This window comes from Mercenaria mercenaria, unplaced genomic scaffold, assembly GCF_021730395.1.
Source record: "Mercenaria mercenaria strain notata unplaced genomic scaffold, MADL_Memer_1 contig_3177, whole genome shotgun sequence".
Taxonomy (NCBI): Eukaryota; Metazoa; Mollusca; class Bivalvia; order Venerida; family Veneridae; genus Mercenaria; species Mercenaria mercenaria.
Window position 1 is genome coordinate 1 of NW_026461293.1, and position 27,013 is coordinate 27,013.

Sequence of the window (27,013 nt, forward strand, 5' to 3'; positions counted from 1 at the left end):
CTAACCACTCGGCCACGGAGGCCCCCACATATTTCTTATCAAATTGAAAAATTTACCCGTTATATTATTGTCCAACATTGTTTGCCATAGACCTACTCTCCAGACAGAATCAAACGCCTTTGAAAAATCAACAAATAAGCAAAACATTCTTTTCTTTTTGAGCTTTCTTAGTATTTCAACAATTGAGTTCAATGTAAATATATGGTCTAAAGTTGAGTATTTTTTTCTAAAACCAGCTTGATTTTCATTTAGTACATTATTCACTTCTAGAAATTTGTTCAGCCTATTATTTAGTACAGAAGTAAAGAGTTTGCTAACACAACTAAGTAGAGTTATTGGTCGAAAATTTTCAGGAGCTTTTGAATCACCCTTATTTTTATATATAAGTATTATTATTCCCTGTATCCATTTAATACGTAAAATTCCAGCGTCTAATATCAGATTAAAAAGAGAACCGTATAACGGTAGTAATTTGTGACTGGTTGATTTTATGTATTCATTTAAAATGTTGTCTATTCCTACAGATTTACCATTTTTAAATGATTTTATACATGTTTTTATTTCTTCTGGGTGTAATTTGGAAGTTAAGTATATTGTCTTGGTTATTCATTATGTCAGCAGTACTAAGTATATCAGTTTCATCTGTATCATGATTATAATTATGGCTAGCTTGTTTAAAATGTTCATACATAGATTCTAAGGTTGGCATTTCTACAGGTTTCTTTGCATCAATTCTGTTAAGGTATTTCCAGTAATCTTTTGGGTATTTACTCTGCATCTTCCTTAGGTTATTTTCATTATTCTTATCATAATCATTCATATACTTATTCATAGTATTTTTATATTTTTTACACAACGATTTTAACAATAATTTATTTTCTTCAGATAGATTTTTACGATACCTTTTTCTTGTCTTATTATAACATTTTCTGGACTTTTTACATTCAAAACCAAACCATGGTTTACTTTCCTTGTGTTTAGAAACATAGTGATTAAGTTTAGGAGCGCCATATAACCTATACTGTGTTGGCGTGCCGTAAAACCCAAATAAATAAATAAATAAAATAACTTTAGGTGGGAATGTTTTTTCTGCACTATTTATGAACATGTTATCTACGTGGGTTTGGTAGCGTGTTGTCTATTTTCTTCAATGTTTCTTATTATGTCATTGACTGCCATTTCTTCTATATTTGAGACAAATTCATCAGCCAGTCTATTATTCCATTTAGGAAAACTTTGTTCATTTGTTTTACAGTTTATTGCTTTTTTGATGGTATTTTTATATTACAATCTAGAAGTACAAGCCCATTTGAAAATTATAAGTTATCGAGTTCAGTTATATTAAAGTCTTCCAATATAGTATAGCCATCTAACGAGGATATTACATAATCAATCACAGACGTATTTCTAAATGTCATTTTACCTACTCCTTTATCTTCCATTAAGTATTATTAGATTGTTAATCTTGCAAACATCAATTAATCTATAACCGTGATTATTCTTTTTCTTATCATGTGATTTACGATTAAGCTTTATGCCATAATGTTCCATTAATGCTTTCTGATCTAAAAATTTAATTGCATCGTATATAGCCAGTATTAGCCACCCAACACAACACCTTCTTAAAAGAAAGAAAAATCAATAACAAGACCTTTCACTTAAAGGTGATTTATCACTTCGTATCACTGGCGTGACTTTTATTGAGGAAACGTAGTGAGTGTCTCTCCTACTTTCATATTCACTCATCGTTTGGCTATATTGATCGATTTGTTCTTCAGACTGATCGTCAGACGCATGAGACTCTGAATCACTACTACAAGAGCCCCCAGTTTCCATCAGGGTTTCGAACCGGTTACGAGTTTTAATCTCGGACCTTACGGTCGTGTTGCTCCTTTTTTTGTGAGTTCGTAATTTTTTGAGGCTTTCCATGCCTGGATTTTTCCAAAACGCGCCTCCAGTCAGGAACTTCGTCACACACTACTAGTTTGGCCCGATAACCAATATGCACTGTGCGCGTGCGCGGCGTGTTTTTGGATTTCATTTCTATATTTTGGCCAAAAACGAGATCTGGGTTCAACTATCTCATTTGAGTAGTCTCTGTTTATTCCTAGGTCAGTTTTACCCTTGACCATGACCTTGACCTTCTGACCAACTTTCTTCTTGTTTAAGGTATTGCCATAAATTTTGGACCACTTGTACAGTTTTGAACACAGATCGCAAATACACATCTCTTTTATTGACCTACTGACCTACTTTATTTTTCTTTAGGTACAGCAATGAAATTTGGAGATCTTATACAGTTTTGCACAACATATTTTGTACATCTTTGTACATTTTCTAGAATACATGTATGTCGATAACACATGACGTCAGGATATTTTTTCGGAAATACATTCGGTGTCATGATGAAATTTACTTACATTCATGTATGTCTGACCCTGTTTATTGTAACACAAATAATATTTTGTCGTTCATAAAACGGGTCGTATCTGCTATTTGTCACCCGTTTCGCATTGTTGGTATGCTTGAGAAATATCGACCGATCTGCCATAAACGACCTCACCAATTGTTTGTGAGTGAGTGAGTGAGTGAGTGAGTTGGGTTTTACGGCGAACCGACACAAAATGCTCATATATCGCCGAGAAGTAAATCAGGTCAACATCATACCGGGCATCAGTGATCAAAATATAGTAGAAACAAAAGTCAATACATCCGCAAGGATATGTTACCAGAAGCCTGGAACAATTCCCTTGTATAAAAAAGCAAACTGGCAGGAAATAAAACAGTCATAAATTGACTACCACCAGGTTATGACCAATGAAGGTAAATACTTCGCACTTAACACAGAAGAGTTATGGGAAAATTTCTCAAATATCCTAAACAACCATGGGTCAATCAGGACATTAAGAAACTAATCAGAAGGAGGAACAGAGTTTTTAAAAAGGTTAAGAAAACTAGCTCATCTTCTGATCGAAAGAAATTTCTAGACTATAAGCATCTAGTGCGGAAAAAGGTCAAAGAGGCTTAAAACCAGTATCTTGAGCACATCCTAAACCTGAATAACACTGATGCCTCACTCCCAAATAAACCAAATACTAAGAAACTGTACTGCTCATAAAACACTCGAGACAGGAAACTTCATCTATCATTCCCCTTATGTATGAAAATAAACTCCATCTGGATGATCTAGCTAAGGCAACAGTACTGAACAAACAGTTTCAGTCTGTTTTAGCCCCAAATCACCACTAAACCTCGCCTCGCTCAGTAAAATGAAACTAACCCCAGATGGTAATTCAGTCCCTACTATGCCAGATATTAGGATAGGTACAAATGGTATTGAGAAACTTCTCAGCAACCTGAATCCCCATAAGGCCAGTGGTCCTGACAAAATCAAGCCTATAATACTTAAAACACTCTCTGTAGAACTATCTCCCATCATTGAGGTCATATTCCAGAAATCCCTGGAGGAAGGTTCACTTCCATCCCAGTGGAAATCCGCATATGTTGCCCCCATTTTTAAAAAAGGTGATAGGTCAAATCCAGTAAATTATAGGCCAATTTCATTAACATGTGTCCTATGCAAAGTTCTTGAACAGATTGTTTCCTCATCAATTGTAAAGCACTTCACCAACCATGGTATTTTGTATGACCTACAGCATGGATTTAGGGAAAAAAGGTCATGCGTTACTCAGTTAGTTATGTTAGTAAATGATCTGGTCACTTCAGTCTACAATAAGAAACAAGTAATCTTATACTTTTAGATTTTAGTAAGGCTTTCGACAAGGTTAGCCATGAGAAAGTCCTACTAAAAATGCATGAATATGGAGTCAGAGGTAGCACACTAAGATGGGTCAAAGGCTTCTTAGATACTAGGATCCAATCAGTAGTGCTAAATGGCACTACCTCTGATGCCATCCCAGTATCATCAGGTATCCCGCAGGGGTCTGTACTTGGTCCCCTGCTCTTCCTAGCTTACATAAATGACCTCCCACAAAACATCAGTTCCAAAGTCCGTCTGTTTGCAGATGACACGGCAATATATCTAACATTGTCATCTGCAGACCAATCTGTCACTCTCCAAAATGACCTAAAACTTCTAGAAAAGTGGGAGTTGGAGTGGGATATAGAGTTCAACCCCTCCAAGTGTCAAGTGATCCACGCCACTAGAAGGAAACATCCTATCCCTACCCAGTATTACCTACATAGAGTCCAACTTGAATCGGTCAGCTCAGCTAAATACCTAAGCGTGGATATCTCAAATGACCTATCATGGGACAATGACATAAATAGGTCAACCAAAACCCTAGGGTTCTTACGAAGAAACATTAAGGTCAAATCCCAACCCATTAAGACCATTGCTTACCAGACTCTAGTCCGACCCCAGCTAGAATATGCCTCCGAGGTATGGTCGCCCCCACACCCAAACCCAGATAGACCAAATTGAAAGCGTCCAAAGGAGAGCCGCCCGTTGGATCAAGACTGACTACGGTCGTACTTCTAGTGTAACAGATATGCTACACTCCCTAAACCTTCGTCGACTGGATTTAAGGCGTATAGATTCTTGGTTATCAATCTTCTATAAGATTCATCATGATCTGGTTGCTATCCCAATCGTAGATTGCCTTACACCAATGACCCGATGTGTCCGCTATGGCCATTCCCTAAGTTATAGGTTAATTACTGCAACCACTGACTATTACAAGTTTCCTTTTTTTTCCGAGAACTGTGTACCATTGGAACCAACTTCCCCCCCCCCCCCCCCCCCCCCCAGTGTCACCCACCTCCCTACCCTAGAGCAGTTCAGTGCCGCATTTTGCAGCCTTGAACATGTCTCGCCCTAGTTATCCTGCAAACTCAAGTTTTAACCTTTTTATTTCACCAGTTATTTTTTAGTTTCTTCCACTCTAATTTTTATCACTATATTCTTTCTCTTTATGATTTTGACGCGCAAAACGTCTACGTCCCCGCAAGGGGTTTGACAGTTACGGAAGATAGATAGATAGATAGATAGATAAGATGGGATGGGATGGGATGGGATGGAATGGGGTAGGATAGGATAAGATAGGATAGGATAGGAGATAAGAAGTTATATTGAAAACGCCAATTGTAAAGCATACCTAAGTTATATTGAAAACGCCAATTGTAAAGCATACCTAAAACCATTTATGTAAAAATGTAAAGCATATCTAAAATCATTTATGTAAAAATGTCAGCTGCAAACAATAATATTGCAAAAGATGTGAATAAAAATATGAAATGTTCAGATGTTTTTATAAATTCCTGTCTGCTTTAAAAACGATAAAATATTTCAGACTGAAACTTTTTCAAATAACTCTTTCAAAGATTGAACGTCATAGTATGAACTGCGTTGTGGAGCAAGGTCCACACAGTCGATTAAAACATGTTTAATAGTTAGCGGTGTTTGACATGGTACACATTCGGGTTGATCTTCTTTATTCAAAACATAAGAATGAGTCAAACAGGTAAAATCGTACAAAATTACGATAAAATTTGGCATGTATGTACAGTTGTACAATATTTATTGTTTATATATAATTTTCATGATTTGAAAAACAGAAAGGTAACAAATGATATGTGGGATACTTATCAATTGATAAATGAAACTGTTTATATCGCCATCATATGCGTTTTATGTGTAGATACTGCTTGAAGTGGGTGGGGTGAGTTGACTTCTGACCAACAATTCTCTTTAGCACAAGATTTCGTGTATTTGTTTTCACAAAAGCAAGACATTTCTTTTGTATTAGGTACATATCTGCCAGCTATTTCAAAATGTGAACCTATGTCACACAGCCAATATGGCTGCCATATTTTCAAAATGGCGACCAAGATGACACCAAAGGTATGTGTTCAGAAGTATGCATATATATGAGCGTTTACATATGTTTTAATGTAATTTATTGCAGTATTAAGATTGATAAATACAACTGATAATAAGACCATACACCATGTAGGCAACCTCAGATAAACAATATGGCGCTCATTTTTCAAAATGACAGCCAAAAGTCAATATGTTAAGGTTTCTTTGCATACATTATAGAGTTTACATAGTTGTTTTATGTAGTTTAGTATAGTATTGTGATTGAAAAAAACATTACTATTTTAAATCAGGTTGACACCATCTCAGACAACCAATAAGACAGCCGCTTTTCACAATGGCCGTCAAGAAGTCATTATGTTCAGTTTTTCTAATATACTGGAGAATGTACAAAAGGTTTTATGTAAGGTCTTGCAGTATTTTGACGGATAATTAAACAATATACTACCTAAAACATATATTGGGTTTACAGACAGGATAGCCTCAATCGGTATCAATAGTACACTTAGTATAACGACTGAACACCCAATTTATCTAGAGGTATAGAGAAGGCAACTATGGATATCTTCGGTATAAAGGCGGGCAAACTTGGCTTTTCATACAGGCCACTATGGATATTCTTAGGATACAGACAGGAAAACTGTGTATCAGTGATATATAGTCAGGCAATTTTGGTATCATTTGTTTACAGACATGCCATCCGGGCTAAATACTGATGCCACTATCGGTTTCGAGGGTATACAGACATGCCACTCTGGGTATCCTGAGTATACGGACTGGCCCTTCTTGCTATACATACAGACATCAAGGGAAAACCTGGCTATACTTATAGTCAACAATAGGAAGCCTGGATATACAGACAGATAAAATGGGTATCCTAGTTATACAGGACAATTATCCTGGGTATACATACATGTACATTCCATTAAGGGTATCTTAGTTATACAATCATTCACTCTGCGTGTTTTGTGCATACATGTATAGCCACCCTGGCTATACATACAGCCCACTAAGGGTACCTTGGCTATACATACAGGTCACTATGGGTATCATGGGTATACAGAAAGACCTATCTGAGTATTCTGTGCATACAGACTGGTCATATTGGCTACACATGTATACATACTGGCAAATACTGGTATACTGAATATACAGAAGGGCCAACTGAGTTTCCTTGCCACTCTGGATATTCTATGTATACAGGCATGTCATCCTGGCTATACAGTTGTATATATAGGTTACTAAAGGTATCTTCGATTTACATACACACCATTCTGGGTACCTTGGGTATATAGACATGCCATCATGGCTATACATTCAGATCACTTTGGATGGCATTGGTATACAGACATGTTACCTACACTCAGCAAAAGTTCGAACTCCACACTTTTGAAATATGAATATTTTGTTTGTTGTAGCCGGTAATATAGTTATATGTCGTCTGCTAAGTACCTAAGTATCGTCCTACAGATAACCGATATTATTTTAAATAGACCTTTACAACGGACACGGGGATGTAAATAGACATTTATAACGGACACGGACAATGTAATCGTACTATGTACTATGGTCAAAGTCTGGGGAATTTCTTAAAACACAAAAATTAAAATACGTAACCTCAGGGATTAATTTCATTTGTAAGGTATTAATTAAAAAAATTTCGCACAACATATCTTTATAATTCTTGGTAGCGTTATTCTTTGCTGCGAATAAAGAATAAATCTTGTCTCTAAGCAGAACACAGATGAACGCTTTAAATCTACGTATACATCTGATGACAAAATACTATGTTCAGTTTAATAAAACGTCACATACCTGTTATTTAATTTACTGTCTGCCATTTGATAAAATACTTCTTTTTAATTTTGTAAATTTATGAGAATTATTTTGCCAGTCTTTCAGCAAGCAACGCATTTAAATTTCCTCGTAGTGGCAGAAAATACATTATAAATTAAATTCATTGGACGGTAGCTGTTTCACCTGTTTCTTTGTATAGGTAAAATGATTCTGACCTCAACTCAAATAGCCCATAGCTAGGTCTCTTCACTTAAATAAGTATAGTTTATGGCAGATCATTATCTATCAATTTAGATACAGCGACTTTGACCGAAACAGCTGTAATGCAATCGCAAACCGGTTTTTATAACCATGTTATTTCTCAAGTTTGGTGATAATAGAGAGTTTGAGATTTCAACCTTCGCCTTCCCCTTCAACGTCTCTCATATATATTTGGGTAAAACGTCACCGATATGCGTGTATTTTATTTATATCAGACGTTGCTACTAAAGTTTACCTTGTAATATCAAGTAAGCCTAAGACTTCTACGGCATGTTTGTGGTCCCAGGCGGTATTGATTATACTAGATGGGCCTTTTTGTCGTATGAAGTGAAGTTTTGAACGTCCGAAGATGTGATATCACTAAAGTCAAAACTTAAGTCTTTTTTTCATCTACTCTGTCCCAATACTCGGCACCAAAGACTGAAATCTGGATGGAGGCACATGGCAGAACAGTGATTGTACTTAAAAAAAAATCCGTTTTTTTTGTCTGACACTTTTAAATATACGATAGCTGCGTTTTAATTATAAACATAAAATGGTACAAGGAAGACGGAAAATTCTTCTGAAGTATCAGACAATTTCAGATCTAACGCGTCTTTTAAAGCATTCGATGTATAAAGTACCAATTCAAAAAAGAATTTAAGAAAGACTATGAAATACTAGTCAACAGCACGACGGATGAATCTGTCCTTTATATTTTATGGTCATGCCTTTTGTGTTTGCTTTATCGCGTATATTTAACTTAATTTCAAAGTACTTCGACAGATGCAATTGTAATATTTGGTGTTTCATGTTTTTGTTTGAAAAAATATTTACTGCATCATCTTTCATGAACACCATCAACAATAACATACGTTGATATGATTATCATTTTCATTTCCTCTAATGTATGATTTACAATCGTACATTGTATATTAACATCATATTATATAAAATCTAAATGTTTGGAGCAACACCAACGAGTTTTTACATTGTTCACATTATTTCGCTTTTTTATCGTAATCGCACTAATATCCATGCGATAATCATATTAATTGAAATGTTTAATTTAAATTTATTTACTACAACTTATTTTCCATGGTACAATGTTTTTATCATGGACATTTTCTTCCCTATATCTTGCCAAATCCAAATTTTTTCAAAACAATTTGCATGTTTGCAAATCCTTTCGCAGACATTACAAAGGGATATGAGATGAAAACAAACTTAAGTTTGAATGAGTAAATAAACAAGCATTTATATTAACAGAAAAAAACAAAGATATATAAACGGAATTCGGGAAAAGGAGAAGCAAACATTACTGTCAGAGATGAAAGGCAATGTTTCCTTTCTTAAAACTGTTTTAAAGTACCTAGTCACAAGTGTATGTTTATAGTTACCTCGTCAGAATCTTTACTCCGGATAATTAGATGAGCGTAGTTGGCCCCTCTATGCAGTTTTACGTGAGGGCATTCTGGGTACCATCTTGCATGTTCAGCCATAGGGATATCATTGAATTCCCATTGTCTAAGACTACCACCACAGAAATAACACCCCACGACATCTCCTACTCCTGTTAGAAGAAACAATATACGTTAAAATTTAAAATAAAATAAACAAAGAACACTTCATCAATTCATTTATTCACTTTAACGAATTAGAAAATAAATATAGAAATAGAATATTATTCAATTGCGGAGCAGGAAAAGCTTACGCGCAAATTATCAAGAACTTCAAAATTGTCAATAGAAAAGGTTCTAGCACGTACAGTTCTGATGTTTTGCTACAATTTGATGTCCATCGCAATGTAATGTTATGCTACAGACATCGTAGGACAATCGTATTTGTATGGTTTTAATTTTCTTTATTCGTACTCGGTCATTTTCGACCCAGTAAGATATAGGTCACAAAAAGGTAAACAGTTTTCCCTATATATTCTATATAAAACTGACCTTTTTTAAAGAGCTACCAAACATAGCTAGACCCATTTCAGAGAACAAATCCTTACCTCATTTTAAAGAGTTATGATAAAACTGATATAAAAATGAAGAGAAAAGTAGGGGTCATGTATCTTCTAAGAGAGATTTCTATGGTCACATTTGCTTACTGTAAACTGACATCAAAATCACACTGCTGTGACCTGGAAGTACTACTCATACAAAAATTGAGCTTGACTTCACCAAATACAACCTGTTCTCCCATTTTTCCTACCAAAATGTCAAAAATACATCCACAATGAAATTTAAACAAAAACTAGCTTCAATTTAGACCTCTGTTGCCATCCCAAGTGAAAAATTAGTGTTCAAATACCTGGCAGCCATTACGCGACTAGACCAGATGGCTCCCACGCTGGTTCCTTTAGATTAGTTAGGCCTATAAGAAAAACTGTTTTTCTGTAATAGTCTCAATTTCATTTGTATAGTACCAGTAACATATCTGCATGAAAAATACCAAGTTTCAGCTTGATTAAACCAGTTTTCCAAGTTTTATGGCATTTTCAGTAATGTGGGTCCATGCGCCAATTTTCCTTCAAAATGGATGTCGCGACATAATTTTTAACCAGTTCTTCTAGCCAAAGCTGGTTTTTGCCCTATTTCATAAATTTTCACCGTAATTTGCAAGCAAATTACACACTAACACTTTGAAATATACCAAATGTCCCCTCTGAAAGGTATAGATGGGCAAAATTTAGAGTGTAAATGTGCATGTTTCAAAAAAAATACACCCAACACTGTGAAAATGTGATTTTTTGGGTTTTTATCAATTTTTGCAGCAGAATGTCAATGAAATGCTCATTTTTTACCAAAATCTGACCAAACTAGTTCATTTATATCAATATCTGGACAAATCTCAATTGTTGCCTACATTTTCTTATAGGTCACAATAAGGTAAATAGTTTTCCCTATATATTCTATATACAACTGACCTTTTTTAAAGAGCTACCAAACACAGCTAGACCCATTTCAGAGAACAATTCCTTACCTCATTTTGAAGAGTTATGATAAAACTGATATAAAATGAAGAGAAAAGTAGGGGTCATGTATCTTCTAAGAGAGATTTCTATGGTCACATTTGCTTACTGTAAACTGACATCAAAATCACACTGCTGTGACCTGTTAGCAATATGTTAATGCTGGAATCCCATCAGAACTGTGCTCTGTTCAATATAAGATAATTGATGATGCAGTAGAACTTGTGAAAACTATTGGACCTGGTGCGCTTCTGTCAAATATTTATGTCCAAAAATGCATTTAAAATCATTCCCATTGCACCACAAAAATCACTCTTTACTGGTGTATTGCATAGACAACAAATTCTACTATGACGAAACTTTACCGATGGGTCTCAGTTTTTAATGCAGTTTGTTCGAACAATTCAACTCGGCAATCCATTGGATAGCTGAAAACAAACTTCAAATCCCAGGATGCGCACATATTTTGGATGATTTTTTATTTGTATCATATGATCTCAACATTATGACACTGCATTGAATAACCTGACCCGCTTCCTGGATTTTGCTAAGCAGATAGGACTCCCTCTTAAGACAAAAAACTTTTCTTTCCTGCGCTACCACAAGCTTTGTAGGTATTGACTCTGTTGTTATGGAGAAGCGCCTTTAAATAAGCTCCAAAACTTCGTTTTGCATTGGACACCTTTCAGAACAGGAGGGAGGCTACATTAAAAGAATAACAATCCGTTATAGGACTGCTCGCGTATGCTTGTTCTGTTGTTACCCTAGGTCGTACCTTCCTTCGCCGTTTAATAGATTTAACTCTGGGTTTACAGAAGCCACGTCATAGGAGACGGCTCACAAAAGAAGCTGGGTATAATTTGAAAACATGGTCAATTTTTGCAGAACATGTTAACCTGTTTTGTCGGAGAGATGGGTAGATTCAACTGCACTGTGTCTGTACACAGATTCGTCTAGCAAAGGCTTTGGGGGTTACTTAGGAAATTATTGGTTTGCCGGTGAATGGCCAAAAACATGTTATAACTAACCCATTTCTCTCAAGAAGCTGTTCCCAATTGTGTTTAAGCTTGGAGTTTTGGCTACCTTAGATGTAAAACAAATGTATCATTTTTTTTCTGACAATATAGCAGTTGTAGGCTTGGTAAATAAACAAACATCTTGGGACCCAGATATTATGTGCCTGGTCAGAAGATTAGTTTTACAATGTTTGAAATATAACATTTTGTTAAAAGACACGCATCTTAAAAGCATTGCAAGGTTATCATAATTTAGTTTCTAAAACAGACACAAGTTTGCCAATTGCATAACTTAATACGGTCAGTGTGCGTCGTTTGCAATTCGCAATTCCTACGTTTACTGCTAACAGCCATGTATTTATTGACCTTTCATGCTTTCCTTCGAGTTGGAGATTTACTTTTTCCTCTCCTGACACGTATATTATAGTAGCAGAACATGTAACATTCAATCGTTTCCATGGCGTACGTAATAGCTTTGACTCAATTGGTTTTGAAAAGATATAAATATAGTCGAGGCAAGACGCATAAACTGCATATACCATGTTATCACCATGAATTAAATATGTGCCCAGTGCATGCTTTGTACTCGTATTATACATTACTTAACGCCCCACCTGGCCCACTATTTTCGTTTTTGATAATAATCCAGTGACAAAATCTTTCTTTTGTACCAAGCTTCAAATGTCACTCACTCGGATAGGTTATAGTGCTGACTTTTACAAAGTGCATAGTTTCCGCATTGGTGCTGCATCGCAAGAAGCTTTCTCGGGAGTTCCAGTGGGCAGGTGGTTTTCAAACGCTTAAAAATAGTATATTCGCATTCATATGGGAGAACAATCAGATGGGGTCAAAGCTTCAACAATATAGTTACATCATGGTCACAAAAGTGATGGGGTCAAGGGTTTCTCAGTTATCCTCTTAAAACAAACATCAGTATTGGATTTTAAAAATCATACACCTTTGTTTGGGGTTGATGATTTTTGTCATATTAATATTTAATATTCTTGTTTGTAAGTCTTAATGCTAATGGTGCGATGAGGTCATGGGTCTCCTGCATTTAAGTTATCATGTTACTTGTACATAAAGTTTATTAGCAGGTAATTTTGCATGTTTTTATGAGTTACTGATATTGTGCTTGTGTGATGGTGCCAAGGGTTGCTCATCTCTATTTAATGTTAAATCTACATGTACCATTTTCTACAATTTTTGTATGTTAGAGGGTGTAACACTTGAGTAAGCTGTTGATAAATAAATGAAACACTCGCTTTCTTCGGATGGGGTTATTGCTAATAACTTAATAAATGAAATCCATTTATGTTTTTGCAATATATGGCATAAAGATATCATTATCGCTGTTATTTGTTTCTGAATTTCTTCATCAGTGGATAAATAATATACAAAGCGGAGCTAATACCAGTACGTGACGTAACGGATGTAACAGACGTGTTGGTGGTGTTATTTCAAATACACCAACTCGTAGCTACAAAGCCGCATTGGTGTTGCATCGCATCATTAACCAAGGTATATATGTTACACTCACTTTATGAGCTCTGTTTGATGATGTAGTAAATCAAAAATCAACACATATCTTTGATTGAAATCTGTCATTTAATATCTAAATGACGAATTTGAAAACACAACAATAAATGATTCTGTTACAGCATCATACATAATATGTGATAGGTGACTAATTTTATCAAGAGAAGACAAATATTAACAGTAAATATGCATCATCAAATGTGGGGATCTAAACACCATCAATTTATCCAATTAGTTTTATCTGTTCACACATAATTTACGGGTATATAAATGTATTTATCGTCGTTCTTGTTATCTGAATTAAGATTTTCATACACTGTGCACAGCACAGCTGTACTTCTGGGTATTCATGCGTATTATTGGTTATGTATATAAAGTATTTTTGTAGTTATTGTGGTCATTGAGGTAAAACAGGTTTACACTGCATCACTCAAATGGAAAACGACGGGCGTGGTGAGTGCACAGACAGAGGAAAGTCAAATAAAAGAACTTCCAGAAGTTTGTCAAGGGAACGTGAAAGCCTGCGAGACTGGAGAGATTCTGCAAGAGATTCTCCACGGGATAGAAGAGACATTGGACATAATTCACCGACTAGGGACCCTCAGTACCGCAACCCACAGGCCAACAGTTCAGCACAAAGTTCTAGAGGTAAGTCCCCGGGGGCTAGGAACGAAGCTTTTGAGGCGTTTGATCTTTTTAGAACGTATTTGGACTCACAGTTATCGCAGCTGAAAAACGAAATTACTGCGCCTACGCAAAAAGTAGCCAGAGAAAAGAAAGTAAAATTAAATAAAGAGTCTCACAGAATTCAGTTTGAATTTAATACAGACATTTTGGAAGGTTAAGAATATGTACAAAAGCAGCTGTCTCAACCAGAGTTTCTAAAAGCAGAGGTTAAGGAGCTTATAAATAAATTAAGACACAGAAATAAGCTGATACAGATAGCCGACGGTTCCCCCGGGGGCTGGGCCACAGTCTCTGAATATGAGAAACCGGTACTCGGTACCGATAGCGATGACGAGAAGAAAATCAGACAGGCGGAATCTACGGCCGCCAAAAAGGCTAAGACAGCTACTTCGAAGCCGAATAGATATCATCCTTATAACCCTAATCCTTTTCCTTTCATGTACAATAAACCCTCAACTACGAGTAATGCTGGAGTGGACTACAGTTTGCCCCAACGCACCAACTTTCAGCTTTTTCGAGGCCAGAGAAGAGCTACCCCACAAGACATCTGTTTTGCCTGCGGCTACAAAGGACATTTCCGCCGTGACTGTAAGCAGTTCCCTGGTTCCGGGAGACGTTCCTATAATGGCGTCGACGCCAACAAGCCTGAGGGAGACAATGCTGGAATCCCCGTCAGTAAATGATAAGTATTTAGATATGTATTTTTGTTACAAAGATTTTTTTGAAATGCAAGAGTCAGATTTTTACGTGACAAACATACAAATTTGTCAGTTGATAACGTCAAAGGGCGTCTAAAGAAACATTCACATTTCTCGGAGAAGATAGGCTGTTATGAATACATTATTGATGTAATGAAAAATGGTTACAAGTTACCTTTGCTAACAATACCAGAAAGATCAATTTCGCCGAATAATAAATCGGCTTTAGAAAATATGGATTTTGTAGAAAAAGCAGTATCAGAACTTGTAGAAAATAACTGCGCTGTTGAGGTCCCTTTTATACCGCATGTTATAAATCCACTGACCGTATCCATAAATAAACAAGGCAAAAAACGCCTAATTTTGGACTTAAGAAAAGTTAATAAACACATTTGGAAAGAAAAAAATAACATTTGAAGACTGGAAAGTAGGTTTAGAGTATTTCAGTCAAAACTCGTTTTGCTTCAAATTTGATTTAAGCAAAGGATATCATCACATAGATATTTTTCCTGTTCATCAGACATTTCTTGGCTTTAGTGTAAAGGGAAAGAACTATTGTTTCACTGTCCTACCGTTTGGGATCAGTAGTGCCCCTTTTATTTTTACCACGGTATTACGAGAAATGGTAAAATACTGGAGAATGCACGGCCTTAAGATTGTTATGTTTCTAGATGACGGCTGGGGCTGTAACAAAAATTTAGAACTGACAATAGTAAATTCCAATTTTGTAAAAGTAAGTCTTGAACAGGCAGGTTTTGTTATCAATAAAGAAAAATCTGTATGGTATCCAGTGCAAGAATTAGAATGGATAGGCCTTCTATGGAACAGCAAGCGTTTTTGCATATCCATACCAGAAAGAAGAGTCTCAGATTTAAAGAAATGTCTTAACTCACTGTTGAATGGTCTCCCTTTTGTTACAGCTAGGAACCTTGCCAAGGTCACAGGTAAAATCATTTCAATGATGGCCGTTATAGGTAACCTATCTAGACTTATGACCAGATTTTTGTATAAAGAAATAGAGACCAGACATTCTTGGGATTTTCATTACAGATTGTCTCATAGACATCCGTGCATTTCAGAATTGTTTTTTTGGTTAGAAAATGTAGATAAGTTGAATGTCAAAAACCTATCTGTATATGAGCCAGTACAGACAGTTGTATTTTCTGACGCCAGTCACACATCGTGCGGTTCTTATATAGTTGATTGTGCAAACACAGTTTTCCGTAGTATGTGGTCTCGCGAAGAGCAGGAAAAAAGTTCTACTTTCAGGGAATTAAGGGCTGTGTTCCTCGCTTTAAGAGCTTATGGCAGTACTCTGAAAAATCGTTCTGTGAAATGGTTTTCTGATTCACAATCATGTGTTAAAATAGTACAGGCAGGCAGTACCAAGTTAGAGTTACAACACGAGTCTCTCGAAATTTTTAATTTATGCTTAAAGTGGAACATAGATTTAAACATTCAGTGGGTTCCCCGTACACAGAACCAGATAGCAGATCATATTAGCAAAATTCATAGCACAGATGAGTGGGAAGTTTCAACAGAGTTTTTTAAGTTTATGGATCAGATGTGGGGACCTCATGACATAGATAGATTCGCCAGTTTCAAAAACAGAAAGTTAAAAAGGTTCAACTCATTATTTTTTGATTTCGAGTCAGAAGCAGTGGACGCTTTCACGCAGTCTTGGTCCGGTTGTAACAACTGGCTGGATTCTCCTATTTACCTTGTAAACAAAACTATTTTTCACCTGCTAGCGTGTAAGGGGAAGGGTACACTTGTTGTTCCTAGATGGTGTAGTTCCTCTTTTTGGCCTATCATATTCAAAAAGAACTACATTAAGCAAGATTTTATTAATGACGTTCTGGAGTTCAGTCCCGGCCAAAACATTTTTGTTAATAACAGCTGTAGTCCTTGCATCTTCGATTCGCGGAGACTTACTAGTAAAGTGTTAGCAATCAGAATAGAATAAATGACTATCTGAAGTACGAGGCACGCGAAGTCTCGATCAGATCGAGAGGGTGTTAATGCAGTTTATATTTTTTTTTGTTTTCTCTGTTAATGCGTTGCTTTACGTGCATTTGTCCGTCTGGCATACGATGCAGACGAAGTCCTGATCCGATTGGGAGAATGTGATGTTTTTAGTGTATATTGTGTATGTTGCATTTTTATGCTAAGTGTTATGTGCCTCGGGTTGCACGAGTCCGTCTGGCATACGATGCAGACGAAGTCCCGATCCTATCGGGAAGATATGATCTATTTAATGTATTCTGTTGTGTATGTTGTACAGTTGTACATTTACGATATGTATTGCATCGGTCTGTTTGGCATACGATCATGCAGACGGTTGGTCAGGATAGTTTTAAAGAATATATATCTGGCGTTTTTTGCACACACACAAAAAAAACGATTAGTATACATGCGGATGAAGTCCAAATCCGATTTTCCAATTCAGCAATGTTTTATGGTTAATGCTCGAAAATTAGTCATTTCAGAGTTATAAACACACGAGAATTCTGAAGTAGAATACCCTTTATGCTTGTTTTTATAGGGTATAGACAGCGTTGCAAGTCTCATTACTACTTGAGATCAGACTCTTTCCATTTCCGATCTTTTATTTATTTATTTATGGAAAGTTTAGTATAAAGGGAAGTAATAATATTCTCTATATTGCAAATTAATCAGTTGAATTGGCAGTAAGGTAAATACAAATGCAATGAAGTATATGTTTTATACTAAATTTCTTAGTATAAAGAAATGAACTTTAAAGAAAAACTGAACCGCATTGAACATACTCAATGATTCATAAAAATGCATATATAATGTACTAGATCTATTATGTCTGAGATAGTGGCTTGTGTTTTGACGTTAAATTGTCGTTATAAACGGCTAGGCGAAAACGTCTGTGGTAAAGAAGAACACTGATAAAGTTTTGAGAATATTCATTGGTCTTAAACGATTATTAGTATTTTCAGTTCAACTAATGTGTTCTAGTAAGTACATTAGAGCGTTGTTTTTCTTTTATACATTTCACTGATGTGCTTAAAGTTGGCGTGTGGGAAAAATTGGACAAATTACAGATTCCCCCAGAGTTACTTGGACAATATAATAACTTAAAAATAATTTTTTATGGAATAATGGCAATGATAAAGTTAAAAGAAACATAATTTCTCAAGAATATAGATTTGGAGGACTCAAAATGATTGACCTGAAAAGTTTCATGCATAGTTTAAAAGCAACATGGCTTAGAAGACTTCTAACAATGAATAATAAATTTAGTAATTTAGTAGAATTTATTTGTCCTGCTTTAAAATATATTTATATAAATGGAACAGGTTTTACCAAAAGACTTTTACATCAAGATTTAAACCCTTTTTGGAAAGATGTGATACATAGTTATCACATTCTCTCGTGTAAGGTAATCCCTACCACTGGAAAAGCATACGCCTTAATAAATTTATGGAACAATCCAGATATAAGGGTTGGAGGCTCTAGTGTTTTTTATAAAAGATGGCAGACAGCTGGTGTTATTTTTATAGGTGATCTACTTAATGCACAAGATGAGTTTTACACATATAGAGAATTTTGCAATACTTTTAATGTTAGAACAAACTTTCTTGAGTATAATGGCCTTATCGCATCAATTAGACATTTTTTGGAAAGTAAGGGTGTTCATAATATACGAAAAACTTGCAATCCAGTCATGCCTACCTGTCTGTCAATTATTACAAAAGACAGTAAAGGATGTAAAAATATTTACAAATATTTTAGATCAAAAGAGGAGTTTCCAAAATCACTGCAAAAATGGAAAGATGATTTTTATAACAATATAGGTATTGTGCTTGATGAAATAAAATATGACAGAGTTTTCAGGATTACCAAAGACTCTAAACTCCACTGGCTGCAGTATAGAATTAATCATAGGATATTAGCTACAAACCATCTATTGAAAAAAATGAACATTTCTCAGGATGAGACATGTAGCTTCTGTAAAAATGAGCAAGAAACTTTAATTCATCTTTTTTGGAAATGTGATGTAATCAAACAATTCTGGTCACAATTATTGACATATATAAATAGTAGTTGTAATACAAACATAGTAGAATTGAGTGCCTCAGATATATTATTTGGCAGTGATAAATATGACAGAATAATGAATATGCTCCTTCTTTCAGCCAAGCAGTTTTTATACTACAATAGAGTTAAGGGTCAAATACCATTATTAGAAGTGTTCAAAAGACAAATAGTTTTGTTTTACCAGACCGAAAACTAGAAAATGCTTTTGTAAAAAAGCGCATGTCACCCCCAATGCAAAGTCCTATAGGCAAGAAGTCAATAGGGGTCAGGAGCGAAAGTCAAAGAGACACTGATGGTTGGCTGCAATAGGGATCATCTACTTGGCATGTCCAGTCATCCCGCTAAATTTCAACACTCGTGGCCTAGTGGTTCTCAAGTCACTGTTCAGGCTCCTGTGACCTTGACCTTTGATCAAGTGACCTCAAAAAAATAGGGGTCATCTACTCTGCATGTCCATTCATCCTATTAAGTTTCAACATTGTAGGTCAAGTGGTTCTCAAGTTATTTCCAAAAAATGATTTTACATGAACAGGCCACTGTGACCTTGACCTTTAATAGACTGACCCCAAAATCAATAGGGGTCATCTACTATGCATGTTCAATCATCCTATGAAGTTTCAACATTCTGGGTCAAGTGGTTCTCAAGTTATTGATCAGAACTGGTTATCAATGTTCAGGCCCCTGAGACCTTGACCTTTAACGGAGTGACCCCAAAAACAATAAGGGTCATTTACTCTGCATGAACAATTATCCTATAAAGTTTCAACATTCTGGGTCGAGAGGTTCTCAAGTTATTGACTGGAAATGGTTTTCCATGTTCAGGCCCCTGTGGCCTTGACCTTTAACAGAGTGACCCCAAAATCGTTAGGGGTCATCTACTCTTTATGATCAATCATCCTATTAAGTTTCAACATTCTGGGTCAAGTGGTTCTCAAGTTACTGACCGGAAATGGTTTTCAATATTCAGGTCCCTGTGACCTTGACCTTTAATGGAGTGACCCCAAAATCGATAGGGGTCATCTACTTTCATGTACAATCATCCTATGAAGTTTCAACATTCTGGGTCAAGTGGTTCTCTAGTTATTGATCAGAAATGGTTTTCCATGTTCAGGCCCCTGTGTCCTTGACCTTTGACAGAGTGATCCCATAATCAATAGGGGTCATCTACTCTTTATGACCAATCATCCTATCAAGTTTCAACATTCTGGGTCAGGTGGTTCTCAAGTTATTGATCGGAAATGGTTTTCAATGTTCAGGCCCCTGTGACCTTGACCTTTGACAGAGTGATCCCAAAATCAATAGGGGTCATCTACTCTTCATGACCAATCATCCTATGAAGTTTCAACATTCTGGGTCAAGTGGTTCTCTAGTTATTGATCGGAAATGGTTTTCAATGTTCAGGCCCCTGTGACCTTGACCTTTGACAGAGTGACTCCAAAATCAATAGGAGTCATCTACTCTTCATGACCAATCATCCTATGAAGTTTCAACATTCTGAGTCAAGTGGTTCTCTAGTTATTGATCAGAAATGGTTTTCAATGATCAGGCCCCTGTGACCTTGACCTTTGACAGAGTGATCCCAAAATCAATATGGGTCATCTACTCTTCATGACCAATCATCCTATGAAGTTTCAACATTCTGGGTCAAGTGGTTCTCAAGTTATTGATCGGAAATGGTTTTCAATGTTCTGGCCCCTGTGACCTTGACCTTTGACGGAGTGACCCCAAAATCAATAGGGATCATCTACTCTTCATGACCAATCATCCTATGAAGTTTCAACATTCTGGGTCAAGTGGTTCTCTAGTTATTGATCGGAAATGGTTTTCAATATTCAGGCCCCTGTGACCTTGACCTTTGACGGAGTGACCCCAAAATCAATAGGGGTCATCTACTCTTCATGACCAATCATCCTATGAAGTTTCAACATTCTGGGTCAAGTGGTTCTCTAGTTATTGATTGGAAATGGTTTTCAATGTTCAGGCCCCTGTGACCTTGACCTTTGACGGAGTGACCCCAAAAACAATAGGGGTCGTCTACTCCAGCAGCCCTACAACCCTATGAAGTTTGAAGGTTCTAGGTCAAATGGTTCTCCAGTTATTGCTCGGAAATGAAGTGTGACGTACGGACGGACGGACGGACGGAAGGACGGACGGACAGACGGACGGACGGACAGGGCAAAAACAATATGTCTCCTAGGGGAGACATAAATATACGGCCTCTCAAGTACTTAACTTGACAAAATTTCAAACAGACTGGGAAAAATATAAAAATTTAGTAGAATAAACGTACTGTATTATAAGTAAAATTTATCTTACAGCAACTGTTAAACATTGATTTTGTTTAACCTCCAATTACCATGCTGAAGTTAAGATTAGGTTGGTCCATCTTTGATTTTTAGAGCAGTTCATGGCAAAATCTACGGACCATCACGATAAAAATGCAATTTTAGCAGCCCGAGGTGCAGATCCTGATCAGGCTGCACTGAGGCGCAGAACGGCCTGGCTCTTTGAGCAACTGTTATAGGCAAATAGTTTTTGGATTTTTCTCTTGCTGACACTTAGTTGAGTTTTTGTGTTTTGTTTTGTCTTTTGTGTGTATAAGTAACCCTCTGGACAGTCCACAGGCAGAGTGTCGTTTCTTGGAAAATCATCAATATAATACAATATACTATATACATATGTATAAGTATAAACAGGGTTCCGACTTCCACTTTGTCTGTTATTTTTAAACTGTTTCCTAAAATCCTCGATTCTACATGCAATGACTATATAGTTGCTTGGGATGCCCACTTTTAAACCTTTTCTCTTTTTTGGAACCCTGTAGACACTGAATAAGGAAGTAAGACAGTTTGGTTCACACTTAGGCCTTTTTGTACTTTTTTCTTTCTTTTTTCTTGGCAGAGGCCCTTTTTTCCTTTTCTTTCTCTGTTTGGGACCTCTTGTTCTCTAATGAGAGGCTTATAGACTAAGAGAAATAATAAGACTAGCTTAAAATTACATAATGACATACATTTTGGTCTGTTTTATGAAAGATAAATAAGCTGCTTGATAATACCTCTCTCTCTATAAAAAAATCCCCTGTTTCTAGGATTGAAAATTTTTAGAACTATTTTGTAAGATTAATCCTTTTGAACAAGGCATTAAATATATTGATTAACATGTGAACTAGGTATTGTAGTTAAACTGATTTATAAATCATTGTGAACTAGGTATTGAATAGTTTGATAACATTGTTACTACACTAAGTATATACTATGCTCTGAAATTTGTTTAACTTATATCTATGTTTATATTATGTCTGTAAGATATGATGCGGGATGGGTCCCCGACCCAATCACATCATGGACGGGGATAATAAATGGGCCCTTTGTGGGCTGAAATTAAAAAAAAAATATAATAACTTAAAAAAGTTCACATTGAATTCGAAAGCAGAGAATACAGTAAAGATGTACAAGTGTTACTTTAATTCTTTTTGTAACTGGTGCAAAAAGTACAATTTCAAACCCCTACCCGCAATAGATTTTCATGTGGGTTTATACCTGTCATCAGTTACCGGCTCAGATTCCTCAGAATCAAAGGTTAATAGTATTTTGTATGCAATTTCTTGGGCACACAAGATAGCCGGATTCGATGACCCTTGCTCCTCGGAATTTATTAAAAACATAAAAATGGTATCTTAAGAGAAACAGGAAAACAGACAGTACCTAAGGAACCCATTTTGGCGAATGACCTTGAAAAAATAGTTTCACACTTTTCATCAGATGTTAATTTGATGGACATGAGATTTATTGCAATGTCTTTGTTAAGCTTTTCCGGTTTTCTTAGGTTTGACGAAGTTATAAAATTAAAACGATCAGATTTGCAATTTGATGCACGACAGCTCATAGTCTTTATATCGTCACCCAAAACAGATCAGTTTAAAAAGGGAAACACAGTTGTTATTGCAAGAACAAATCGTGATACATGTCCGGTGAAAGCACTGGAAAAATATTTACAAATGGGTCAAGTTGATCCCCATTCTGATGAGTTGTTATTAAGAAAAGTCAGTCTTTGCAAGAAGAAAGGTTGTTATGTTTTGAGACCAGGATCGGCAATTTCATATTCGAGAGCTAGAGAAATTTTGCATCAGAATCTAGCTTTGATCGGTCTGAACAGTAAAAAATTTGGCTTGCATTCTTTTAGATCAGGGGGAGCTACTTCAGCCATCAATCATGGAATGTGTGTCAGACTTGTCAAAAAACACGGAAGGTGGAAATCAGACAAAGCTAAAGATTTGTATATCAGGGAAAGCGATGAAACAAAAAGAACAGTTTCTTTAAATTTAGGCATTTAACAAAGGTTTAATTTATGCCGTTGATTGTATAAAGATACCATTCCCGCTCTTTTTCTTTCGATGCAGTTAGTAAATCTATTGTTTACCACTCCTACAACGTGTTTTTTCCTTTTTTGGTATTTCCATTTGGATTAGATATCAAATCCAAAAGTTAGTACGATAAATTATTTATGTTTGTCTGAATGAAATGAAAGAAAACATAAATGTATTTATCGTCGTTCTTGTTATTTGAATTAAGATTTTCGTACACTGTGCACAGCACAGCTGTACTTCTGGGTATTCATGTGTATTATTGGTTATGTATATAAAGTATTTGTGTAGTTATTGTGGTCATTCGAGGTAAAACAGGTTTACACTGCATCACTCCCCCACCCCACCCCCACCCCATTTTTTTGGAGTCATAGCTTCAGACCGTGTTATATTAGCCAACGTTTGACAATAAACGTTGTGAATTAGATATTAAGAGAAACTATCAGAATTTAAGAGGTTTACTGGAACAGATGTTGTGTAACTTGTATCTGATCTCATTGTTTTTATGTGAAATTAGCAATTTTTTCATCTGTTTCAGATTAGACATTTATCATTTTGTCTATTGTTTTCTTCAATATTATATTTGGTGAACGCACGTTTTGGAGAGTGTGAAACGATGTACAAACTGTTTGGCGAGTCTATCAACTGTCGATGTTAAATGCCGTCGTTAATGTGTGAATGGCTACAGCCGCAGAGTGAGTGTGTCGGCGATACAGGACATTACCAGAATTTTTTCTCATACTTGATGTTATAAGTGCAGAGACACAATATTCCTTTGTTGCAAGTGATTTTTTTTTTCAGTATCGTCGATTTGTGTGAATGAAATGTATTTATCGTTGCAGTTAGTAAATCTGTTGTTTACCACTCCTACAACGTGTTTTTTCCTTTTTTGGTATTTCCATTTTGGATTAGATATCAAATCCAAAAGTTAGTACGATAAATTATTTATGTTTGTCTGAATGAAATGAAAGAAAACATAAACAGGTGATATTATAGGTTGACTGTTCAATGAAAAACTATCTTATCTCCCTATATAAATCAAAATAGGTAGTGTAGTGTTGCGATGAACCATCGATGTGTACTGGTTTACCTGCCTAGCTGTGGTCAGTAATGCATATACAAACAACATTTTAAATTAAATTTACATGGGGTTGTCTTTTGTGTCTAATGCAATAACCAGGAACAATTTCGACACAAATTCCGTAAGATTTTGTAGTGTACATATTGTACTTCAAAAAGAACTAAATTTTGTCTTTGTAATATGTGTTATAATAGAGTTTGACTGTCCGTAAAATTTCAATATTTTGGGGTAAACTTTCTGTCTAAACGAGACTCGAACATTTTACAAGCGGCGTATGTACTATAAATCATCATATGCTTCTATGTTGATGATAATTTGACCAACTGTTAAGGCTTTAGTGCAATATTCAAGAGAAAAATACTCGGCCTGAAAATATGAACTGCTACTGAGTTGTGACTGTGGCAATGCCTTAAGTCATTTACCATGATTTATCATTCAATCAGTACATATGGCTTTTACTGCACGATTAAGATGATCACTACAATGTATTTAGACCTAACACAAGTTTATAGTTGTTTTCTAGTGTTTCCCATAGCTGTTTATTTACATTTTCTTTCCTACTTTGTCAATTGATTGTAAAAACTAAAATAGCATAATTGCATTGAATATAGACGCGTATGTGTAGTTGGGTTTTGACAAATGAGCTGCGACCTTCTGGATGTACCGTTGTACTTTCCTTTAATTAACACATTCTAACGGTGCAGGTAGACATGATGACTCACAGGTCAAACTTAAAAGTTAAAACTTTAAAACTTAACGGGAAAGAAGTGAAATAATTTTCAAAATCGGCTTAAAACTGAGTATAATCATTCTTGTTAAAAGTCACTCTTGATTGAATTTTCGGCCATATGAAAAGTCATTAATACAGCTATGTAACATCCATTTTATAATACTTGTTTTGTCTAAATTTTTTCTTAATTTTGTCTTAATCTCCTCTGTGTTTAATGTAGTCAGGTTCTTTTTTTTCACAGATTCTTTAAATTTTCAAACCAAGGCCACAGGCTAACGCCTTCTTGATATGCACTAGATGGCATGAAGCTTTCTGTATGTAGAGATGTTTGTCTGGTGTGTTTGTATTTTTGTACATTAAGAAGTAAACTGAAATAATTTTATCAACCGCTAGTTTTTTTGTGTGTGTTTTTTTCTCTCGTTTTTTAGCTTTTATATCGCACCGAGACAACTATAAGTCATATGGTGGCGTCTTTTCAGCTTTGATCAAGGGCGGGCACCTGGGTAGAACCACCGACCTCCGTAAGCCAGCTGGATGGCCTCCTCACACGAAGAATTCAACGCTCAAACGCAAGTGATTACGTACTTTCTTAATTAGAACTGAAAAATTTTCACCGGATTAGAAATAACCTCAGCAATTATAATTTTGATTTGCATAATACTTATCTTGTTCTGAGTCCGTCCTGTGGATAAGTGAAAGTGCTGTGGTATAATGGTTTACAAGAATTCATTATACCAATAGTTTTCAGATCAATTTACTCAAAGTATATTTTGCGTTACCCTCATATTTAGTTTTTCGGTCTAGAATAAGTCTTGTACTCAAAGTATATATTTGCATTCCTTCGCATGTTGTTTTTGGGTCAAGAAGTAAGTCCTGAACAAAAATGACCGTTCACAGATTTGTTCTACCTTATTTACAGTAACCCTCGAGTCATGTGTTATTCAAAATTATTAATATGTTTTATAGCATCATTACGCCTCTTGTATTATGACTAATTGAATTAATGACATGAAAAGAAACACCCAGTATTTTGATCAAGCAGCATAAACAACATTTTAATCAAACATTAATCAGATCACGTAGTTTTTGGTTCATATTCTAGATTTTATGAGGTTTCATTAGTAAATTTAAATTGTAACTCCGGCAAAGTCACTTAACAAACGCCTGAGAATTTTGGTATCAGTTCTAGCAGCAGCTGAACAATTGTACATTTGTCTGTTTTTCTATTTCTTTTTCCTTTCCAACTTAATAGTACTTTCTATATTGTTATTATCATTCTTCTAATATTTAAAAAAATAGCTGTTTAACTTCTTTAAACTGTTAAAATACTAATATTGTGCAATCAGCCACATAACTATAACGCATTATATTACCTTTAAATTACTTATATATGTAGTCAGTCTGATCTGGGGAATTGGCCTAAGCCAATTGTATGCGATCACTTACATAAATGTGATGTGCGTGGGGGCGTGCGTCGCTCGTATGTGTGCGTGCGTGCGTGCGCGCGTGCGTGCGTGTGCGTGCGTACTAAAATATGATATAACGTAAAAAGCATTAGCATAGAAAGTAAATATAAGTCATAAGTCATTGAGAAGTATTTTCATTGAGAAAAAACTTATCTGAAATACATTTCTATTTCGTCTAAATTTTCTTGTCCGTATAGCTGTAAAGTTGTGCTGTTTTAATATTTACTGAAAGAATGGTTTCTTAATATGCAAAAGTAGCCAGGGATAAGCGTTTTTATGTATAAATGGATCGATATGTTATTTAACATCTTTGATGGTTATTAAAAATAACCTAGTTTCTATGCGCACATACCTGTATAAAAGAGACCTGCTTCTATCATATCTTCTTTGTCTATTGGGTGACGCTCTGGCCAAGACTGAAATGAGTATCTTCGTTCTGACAATACACGATACATTGGAAACCTGGGCTTCATTACGATTAGGCTGGAAGCTGACGTTTCTTTAGCATTAGCCAT

At 35.7% G+C, this 27,013-nt stretch overlaps 1 protein-coding gene across 1 annotated transcript; it reads right to left on the reverse strand.

Moving 5' to 3' along the window:
- Positions 1-689: 689 nt before the first annotated feature.
- LOC128552807 (E3 ubiquitin-protein ligase XIAP-like) lies at positions 690-27,013 on the reverse strand (the record flags this gene model as incomplete). The annotated part of the gene is made up of 3 exons (XM_053533875.1): positions 26,851-27,013; positions 9,277-9,449; positions 690-802 (listed from the first exon to the last, which is right to left on the reverse strand). Coding segments are annotated over exons 1-3 (449 nt in total), but the record flags the coding sequence as incomplete, so codon positions are not given.